The 9,329-nt window shown below is 60.7% G+C and overlaps 2 protein-coding genes across 2 annotated transcripts in view; both read right to left on the reverse strand.

Moving 5' to 3' along the window:
* Positions 1–9,329, reverse strand: part of BCR (breakpoint cluster region) — an 814,161-nt gene that overhangs the window by 490,824 nt on the left and 314,008 nt on the right. The window lies entirely within an intron of this gene.
* The window catches only part of LOC105546092 (probable palmitoyltransferase ZDHHC8), a 101,983-nt gene continuing 99,572 nt past the window's right edge, over positions 6,919–9,329 (reverse strand). Inside the window, 1 exon segment of the mRNA XM_011989188.1 lies at positions 6,919–8,051. Coding sequence (XP_011844578.1) covers positions 7,880–8,051 — 172 coding nt within the window. The 3' untranslated portion in view covers positions 6,919–7,879.

Here is a 9,329-nt window from a genome sequence, read left to right on the forward strand (position 1 = left end):
GCGGGTCTATGTCCTGCTGGGCACGCATTATCATTGATAAACATCTTAACAGGAAACAGGGTTCGAGAGCAGACAACCGGTCTGACTAGAATTCGCCCGGCTGGAATTTCCTAATCCTGGCAAGCCTGAGGGCGCTGCAGGAGACCAGGGCATATTTCATCCCTTATCTTCAACCACATAAGACAGACACTCCCAGAGCAGCCGTCAATAGACCTATCCCTGGGAATGCATTCCTTTCCCAGGGTTATTCCTGGCTGGGAAAAGAATTCAGTGATATTTCTCCTATTTGCTTTCTGCAATAAGAAAAATATGACTCTGTTCTGCCCGGCCCTACAGGCAGTCAGACCTTATGGTTATCTCCTTTGTTCCCTGAAAATCACTGTTATCCTGTTCCTTTTCAGGGTGCCCAGATTTCATATTGTTCAAACACATGTTTTACAAATAATTTGTACGGATAACACAATCATCACAGGGGTCCTGAGGCGACATACATCCTCAGCTTACGAAGATGACAGGATTAAGAGATTAAAGTAAAGACAGCCATAGGAAATTATGAGTATTGACTGGGGAAGTGATCAATGTCCATGAAATCTTCCCAATTTATGTTCAGAGACTGCAGTAAATACAGGCATAAGAAATTATAAAAGTATTAATTTTGGGAATAAAAAATGTCCATGAAATCTTCACAATTTATGTTCTTCTGCCATGGCTTCAGCCGGTTCCTCCGTTCTGAGTCCCTGACTTCCCACAACGACGGGGTTTCACCATGTTATCCAGGGTGGTCTCGATCTCCTGACCTCATGTTCCGCCTGTCTTGGCCTCCCAAAGTGCTGGGATTACAGGCATGAGCCGCCACGCCTGGCAAGGCTCTCAGTGTTTCCTCCCACGTCACAGCCCACTCCAAAACTCAGTGGCAAAACCACCATGACAGCCTGGGACTCAGCGTACATGGCCAGCCACTTGGCTGCCGTCTGGGCTGGTTCTCTGGGGGTCTTGGCTTGTCCACCCATCTTCAGGCAGCTGGGGACCGGCTGGGACAACAGAAGCCTCTCCTGCCCCATGGCCTCTCATCCTGCAGCCCAGTCCAGGCCTCCTGCATGGAAGACAGTCCCCAGAGCCAAGCAAGAAAGGTCCAGGCCCAGCACACAAGTGTTGTGCCAACCTCTGCCCACAGCAGCTTAGGAGCAGCCCACTGGCCAAGTGCATCCGAGGTTGGCCCAGAGCCCAGCGGTGGAGACTGGGACCCGCCTCTTGATGTAGGAGTTGAAGTTACCTTGCAGTGGGGCCAGGACACTGGGAGAGGAGGGAACGGCTCTGTTCCTACCACATGAGGACTTCTCCAAGCCAGCTTTCTGAGGGTTAACTGAGGGTTGAGGGGTTCAAGGAGGAGGACATGGGCACTGGGACTAAGGGGCAGTGAGAGGCAGTAGGGCAGATGGTGTGAGGAGCACCAGGGAGCAGGAGGGAATGGGCCTGGGGCATGAATCCGACCCCATTGTTGGATGAGTGCTCTTCAGCTGCCCAAATCCGGTCCCACTGGTAACAGCGTGGCCTTCGGCAAGTGACTAAAGGGCTTCCTGCCTCAGCTTCCCCACCCGTAAACAGAGGGTAACAATGGCATGTACTGGATCTGGCATAAAGTAAATGTTCAATACATAGCTAGAAAAGAATGTTTTAAAACCTCAGAGATACATCAGGTGAAAAGAAAAGCTGGGCTACAGGATGACCTCTTCAGTGGGAACGAGGGGCAGGGGATGGCAGCCCACCTCCAGGAGGAGCTTAAAGAGGAGGGCTCCTGCTGCAGGGACAGGAGACAGAAGTGGGAAAGGCTTGGAAGCCATTTTTATTGTTTGATATTTTTTGAATCCACACTGTGTGTGCATTATCTGTTTTACATCTTAAGAAAAATAACAAGGCTGGGCACAGTGGCTCACGTCTGTAATCCCAACACTTTCAGACACTGAGGCAAGAGATCGCTTGAGGCCAGGAGTTTGAGACCAGCCTGGGCAACACAGTGAGACCGCCATCTCTGCAAAAAATTTAAAAATTAGCTGGGCATGGTTGCACAGACCTGTAGTCCTAGCTACTTGGGAGGCTGAGGTGGGAGGATTGCCTGAGCCCAGGAGTTGGAGGCTGCAATGAGACATCATTGTGTCACTGCGCTCCAGCCTGGGTGACAGAGCAAGGCCCCTTCCCATAAAAAGAAAGAAAGAAAACTCACATGGTGGGTCGGTGGGTCAGAGGCAGTGGGGTCATCAGGTGGGGCAGCTTCAGGACCAGGTGGGAAGGGCCCATTGCGACCTCCCTGGCTGCACCCAGGCCTTTGTGACTGTTGCCTGGGGCAGCCTGGGAGCCAGTGAGTCACCCAGAGCCCTCAGTAAGAGGGCAGTAGGTCAGGCCAGGCCAGAGCCTGGACCTGGGGTCAGGAAGGGGTTGCAGGGAGGGATGGCGGGGCTGAAAACCCTGGGCCCCTGTGGCCACCCCCACCCCCACCCCCACCGTGTCCCCCAGCTGCAGCCTTCAGCAGCCATGGAGAATGCCTGGACTAGCACTGCCAGGGATTTGTAGGGTGGCCCTGCCTAGTCCCCATCTCCTCTGCTCACTCAGTTCAGTCCCAGAGACCTTACCCAGTTCCAGGGGCAGGGGACAGGGGCAGGGGGCCCAGGGTGGAGAGCAAGGCTCCCGCGATCTTTCTGTCCAGCAAGGAGCAGACAGCAAGAAACCCTGAGGGGCTGAGACAAGGAAACCTGGAAGCAAGGCTCAGGTGGGGCTGGCCCCTGCACCCAGGGTCAAATCAGAGGGCTTCCAGGCAGGAGGGATCCACTGGCTCAGGGCCCAGACCCTGTGCATGCCCATCCCTGTCGCTGGAGGGAAGGGCCCTGGCCTCGCCCAGGGCAGCCCTGTCCCAGCTGCAGTGCGGGCCGCTGGGCTCTGCAGAACAGTCCTTCCTGCAGCTGGAGCAGGAGAATCACAGTCTGGTGAGCACCCCACCCACCCCCTGGCACCCTTGCCCCAGCCCCAGCTCCAGCCCCAGGAGCGGCCATGACAGGCAGTCCCGTCTCTCTGCCCCCCACCCCCAGAAGAGGCAGAACCAGGACCTTTGGGAGCAGCTAGGGGCTCTCCTGGGGCCAGGGCAGCAGTTCCTGCCCCTGTGTCCCAAACACTCAAGCTGTACTCCCCTGGCCTGGTACAGAGCCCAAGGACCCCATGCAGCCAATGCCCCACTAGCCCACAGCCTTGGGACTGATCTGGGGGCTCTCCCACAGCCCCCCGACCCAGCTAGCATGCAGCCCTTGGGGAACAGGGTACCTCTGCAGTTGCTGTGGCAGGAGCTGTGCCAGGGGCAAGAGACTTTCGTGCAGCAGTCCCAGGTGGGCCTGGGGGAGGGGCTGTGGGGGGAGGAACCTTCATGCAACACTCCAGGTGGGCCTGGGGGTTCAGTGGGGAGGAAAGAACCTTCGTGCAGCAGGCCAGTGGGCCTCAGGGAGGGCCTGTAGGGGGAGGAACCTTCGTGCAGCAGGCCGGTGGGCCTGGGGCAGGGCTATCGGGGGAGGAACCTTCGTGCAGCAGGCCAGTGGGCCCGGCAGGGAGGTACCTGCCACCCTGCTGATGCTGCCCAAGCCCACCCTGGGCCCCACCCTCAGAACGAGCTGCAGCAGATCCACCTGTGCTTTGAGAAGATGGTCATCACAGAAGTGCCTGCCTGGCTGAGGGGGAGGGGTGCTGGGGGCCCACCCAGTGGGTCCTCCTCAGGCGTGACCCCACCATCCTCCCGACAGCATGGCTGAGATGCACATGGCCCTGAACCACCAGGCCACCAGGCTGCTGGTAGGTCCCCACAGAGCAGCACCCAGAAGGATGGGGCCGGGCAGGTGAGAGGCTGGGTAGGGCGGGGCCGGGGCCTGCTGTGCTTACCTCCTCTGGCCCCCAACACCTCAAGGAGGACGTCCAGGGCGTGCTGGACCAGAAGGACAACATCTAGCTGGGGATTCTCAGGTAACATGGTGGCAGGGACCAGGTCGGCTGAGCAGGGTCTCGGAAGGGGTCCTGGTCAGGACAGGGCAGATCCACCCTTGACCCCCCCACCTCCATAGCACTGAGCCAGGGGGTGGGTGCCAGGCTGGGGGTGGAGCGCGTGGGGTCGTGACAGGCCTCTGCAGGGAGCAGGCCCAGTGCCGCAGTCAGGCCAGGAAGGAGCCGCAGATGGCAAGCATGGCAGTGAGCCCCCCATGCCCCACTCTGGATCTGGAGACCAGCCCCCCACCCAGGGCCCTGCTTGGGCGAGGGGGAGAAATGGGCTCCAGCAGAGCAGGTCCAGGGCAGGGGGCATCTGAAAAGTGGCTGCAGGAACCTGTCCAGGAGGAAGGGGCCAGGGCTGTGGTGGGGGGAGCCCTGTCTGAGGAGGGTTTCCCAAAGTCAGGGATCCCCGCCCTCAGCCTGGACCATCGGGGTGGGCTCCCCTCCCCAACAGAAAGGAAGACCAAAGCTGGAAAGCTCCAAGGGCCTGGCAGGCCAGCTCTGGTAGGTGACTGCGTGGCAGAGCCCAGCCCCTAGGCCCCCTGCACACCCCTGCCCCTGACTGCCGCCACCCGTAGGCTGTTGACCCTGAGGCTGCTGCTGGGTGCCCTGCTGGGCGCCTATGTGTACATGGTGAACCCTAGGCCCTTCGAGGGGTTGGTGCCACCCCTGCTGAGCCATGCCACCATCTGGAAGCTCCGGGCCCTGCTGGACCCCTTCCTGCACCTTGAGGTGGATGGCCTCCTGTCCTAGGCCGGAGGCCCAGCGGTTCCAGTGAGGAGGCCAGGCGACCAGCACTGCCCCAGACGCCCAGTGGCCATGTCGGCACCACTGTGCGCCATCCCTGCCGGGAGATGCAGGGAAGGGTGGAGGCGGGGTCTGTCCTGAGGGCTGGGCCTGTGGCTGGACATAGAGTCATGACATACATGGCTGGTAAGCACGTCTCTGTGGAAATTGGGGAAGAGACACCCGGGCCATCCGACAGCGAGGGTCCCTCAGGGTGGAGACCCCAGCCTCAGGGCTGGTTTCCCACCCCACATCCCACCTGCCCTCCAGAAGGCAGCCCCTCTGCACAGGGCTCTGACCCCCAAGGGGTCTTAGGAGGGTTTCCACTGAAAGGCAACAGCAGTAAGGACTAGGGGGTCCTCAGGTCTTGCCCCCTGGGCCAGGCCCTCCCGGGGACCTCAGAGGTCAGGTTTTCAGCACTGAACCTGCTGATCCACTGACCTCATGCCCCTCATGCAACTCCCCTCCCTTCCTGGCCACCACCCTCCCTACCCAGGTCCTGTCACCTCCCCAACCCAGGGCGCCACATTGGTAGACAGAGCCGTGGAGATCAACACCAAAAATTTTATTTGGGGAATTAATTAGCAGGGGTGCCCTTAAGAACAATGCAGGAGAGTTTTGTGGCTTTCTCATCCCCAAATGGGAGAAATAGAGCAGCAGCCCAGGGTAAACCAGGGACAGGGACCCTGTGCTGGAGAAGGGCTGGCCAGAGTGCCACCCTGCCACAGGCCGTACCTCTGCTGGAGGACACAGGGCTTGGGCTTCAGGCCCTCTGAGCTCCCAGCAGCATCGTCTCTGGGTGCAGGCAGCCCTAGTGGGGCCCAGACAGAGCTGGCCATGACCACAGGACCCTGGTGGCAGGCAGGGGCCAGTGGCTCACCACGCTGGCGGCTCCAGGAAATTAAGGCATCTGTTCATGTGTCAAGCAAAGGGCAGGAGTGCAGAGACCTTCGGGGGCAACCTGAGACCCCCCACCCAGCCCAACCCACGGAGGCCTGGGCTCCCCAAGGAGGAAGTGGCTTGGTCTAAAGAGCTTGGTTGGACAGGGAGGCTCAGCAAAGTTTGTGCTGGTCCCCGCAGCTCTGGTGCTGCCCCCTGTGGGGTGCTGGACCCCCTGCAGCAGGTGGGGGACTCACTGAGGTCACGTGGACACAGGGTCTCGGGCCCTGGCAGGCTGGCAGTCTGTCAAGCTGTGGCTGGTGGAGAAGAAAGCCCAGCTCACCTCCAGCCCTGCCCTAGGATCCATGGCAGTCTGACCTCCTGGGTCCCCAGCTGGGCTGTCCCAGGCCCCAGAGCTGCCTACTTGTCATCCTGCTAAGGCCAGGAGAGGCTGGGGAAAAGACTAGGTAGCCAAGTGCAGGCGGCACATGGCCCCACAGGGGGGTGCCCCAGGTGGTCGGGCTCCAGGGGGCCCGCAGTGGTGGGCGGTCCTCCAGGCGGCCAAGGTGGCATAGGTGCAGCCCAGGAGGCACCCAAGGCTGGTCACGTCGCCCCCATCCACGGGTACAGGTGCCAATCCGCTCCCTGTGGGCCGCGGCGTCCATGAGAGAGAAGCAGAAAGGTGGTCAGCACAGCGCCAGCTTCGGGGCCCTACAGCCCGCACCCCTCCCGCACTGGGACAGCCCCAGCCCAGGCTGTCTCAGCCCTGAACAGCTGCGCATCCCTCACACTCCCTCAGCCCTGCCCCTGGCATTTGTCAGGCAGGAGAGTTCCAGCAGGTTCAGCAGCCCCCACATGGCCCTGAGCCAACAGGTGGCCCCTATGCACCCACACTTCATTTCGCCAAGCTCTTGGGTTCCTGGGATTCCCCTGTGGGTAGCGGCAGACCTAAGTCTTTCCCCCAAACACCCCATCACTGCCAGAACTGATGCAGACACAAGGCGAGAGACCCTCACACTTCCCAGCCATAGACCATCGGCCACGCCCTCTTCCCAAGCCTCTGACTCAGCCCAAGCCCACAGAAATGCCCCCGAGGAACCCACCTACCCCTGCACACCAGACAGCAGCCACCCCCTCTTCCAGGGCCCGGCCTCTGCCCTCCCCTAACTCTGGGGGTCCTGCAGCAACAGCCCTGGTCTTGCCCAAGGGAAGAATCAAAATAAGCTTTTCTTTTTTAATAAAATTATAGATATATAGATGTAGATATAAAAACATAAAACAGACACAACGCAGGTGGATGCTGTCGTTGTGCTTATTCTCAGGTCCCTGACACCAAAGGAAGCACGAACCCCTCCCCAGTGTGCTTTCCCATGGCGTGAGCACCACAGCCAGGCCAGGGCTGGGGACGTGGCATGCCTTGGGGCAGGGTTCTCCAGTTTGGCAGGGAGGGCCTGAGGGCTGGGGAGGGGGCTCTGGGTGTCACAGGCCCCGTGGCAGCATCATCCCTGTGTCTGCTCCCGTCTGCCCCGTCACTTCCCACAAGAGCATAAAGCAAAGGTTGAGGCTTTGATGAAAGGGACAGTGGCAGCTGGAACACTGACACATGGCTGGCCATCTGTCCACCTATCCACCACCACCCAGAACAGGCCAGAGCAGAAGCATAAGCCTTGCCAAGCTACGAGCTCCCAGCGGGGTCCATGAAAGGCAACGCGTTAGTTAGGAGTAGCCTGGCGGGGACACTCGGTCCGGGAGCCCACAGGCTGTGTCGGAAGGACAGCGGAGGCCCTGGATGCCTCTGTCCATCCCTGGGACCCGGCCGTAAAGGGACCGTTGGGGGCTGGCCTGGCAATGATCTGGGGTGCATGGGTGATGGGAGTGGGCCAAGCCTGGCTGAGAGAGGGTGCCCCAAAGAGGCTGACTAGGCCCCCCTCACTGCCCTAGCCATGGGACAGGCCCAGACACAGACCAGCCCAGCGGCCCTTGTCCCAGTGAGCCAACTTCCCCATGGCCAGATGAGTGGACGGGCAGGCAGGGCGCCTGGGGCAAGGTGTGGAGGCGTGGCACTCTCTCCCGCTGATGGGTCCATACCAGGCTAGGGTGGCCTCGTGTTCCTGGGGCAGAGAAGTTGGTGGGGAGGGGGATGCGCTGCGGGGTCCTGGTCCCCGTGGCACCACAGCAGATGGGTGGTGGTCAGTCCTCACACCGAGATCTCGTACGTGGTCCCACCCACGCCGGACACCTTCTTAATCAGCGTGTGCTGTGTAGGGCTGGCAGAGGGCCCTGGGGGGCCGGTGGTAGGTCCCAGCCGGGCCAGGCCCGGGGACTGCCCATTAAGCTTACCTGGGGGAGTCTTCACCTGAGGGTGGTCCCTGCATCAAAACAAGCACATACACGCATGCACACGGTGAACACAGGAATGCATCCGGACAGAGGACGGAGGAGGCAGCAGGACATAGACGACACGGACGTGGACTGGTGTAACCATGTCGTGGGGGCCCAGGGCAGTCCCTGCCCTCTGGGCTCGGAGGGTTCACCTGGAAAGCAGGCGGGAGATGCAGAGCCTGCCTGGGGAGCAGCTGTGCCATCACAGGACAGACAGATGTCATCAGAACTGCCACCACCCTCCCAGGTCCCTGGGTCCCTCCTAGGCAACCTCCCCTAACTGGCAGACCCAGGTTGCCGCATGACACCGGCCCCAAGGAGAAAGCCCCACGGCCTCCCACATGCTGGGGCTACGCCAGCTCTGGGGGAACAAGTTGTTGGGAGGAGGACACAAATTCTCATACCCTGGCCCCAGAGAGCATGGGGCAGCCAGGTGGGCACTGACCGGAGCCCCTGTCCTGCCCTGCACTGGGAGCCTGGTCACTCTGCCTGGCCTCATTCCTGCTCTCTCTCAGGAAAACGAGGGGCTGCCCTCCTGCCCACCAGCGCTGACCAACAGTAGCTCCACCCTTGCCGCTTAAACCTTCTTGAGGTGAGAGCCCTTTGTCCCAGGGCTGCGATCCCTGTCTGGCTGCAATGCTGCCCACTTCTAGGTCTCGGGCTCCCCATTCATCACTGCCAATGGCAGCCTCCTCCTCAACTCCACAAAAGCTGGACAGACTCCCACCCTGTGGGGTAGGGGAGGTCTGCTCAGGGCTGGATGGACTGCTGTGCCCTCAGCCCTTTTGTGGCCAAGTGGCCTGGGCTGGGCTGGGCTGGGCTCTCCCCCTGGGGCTGCATCTGACAACGGGAAACATCTGAGCCTGTGCTTGAGGTTTCCAGGCCTGGACCGGGCGACAGACGCCATGAGGACACCATGCACCACGGCCTGGGTCCTGGCCCCAGCAGGTGTGCAGTTCTCCTACCTGGGCCTGGGCCTGCGAGCCAGCTGACCCTGCTTTCTCAGTTACCAACCTACTGGGTGCCTGGAGCACACCTGCTTTCTCCAGTCCGCAGTTTCCCCTCCTACGAGCAGGGAAGTCCCTGCTTCCTAGAACTATGTCCCACAGGGAGGGCCAGGGCCTGGCCACCCAGGGTGGCACATTCTGTGCTAGGTAATGTCCTCAGCCCCAGCCTCCAAGAGATGCAGCAAAGCAGACCCAGGGAGAGCCCTGGGTGGACAGGGCCACTGTGACCCAGGAAGCCAGAGCCACAGCCTAAAGGAG

Source organism: Mandrillus leucophaeus, unplaced genomic scaffold, assembly GCF_000951045.1.
Source record: "Mandrillus leucophaeus isolate KB7577 unplaced genomic scaffold, Mleu.le_1.0 Scaffold349, whole genome shotgun sequence".
Taxonomy (NCBI): domain Eukaryota; kingdom Metazoa; phylum Chordata; class Mammalia; order Primates; family Cercopithecidae; genus Mandrillus; species Mandrillus leucophaeus.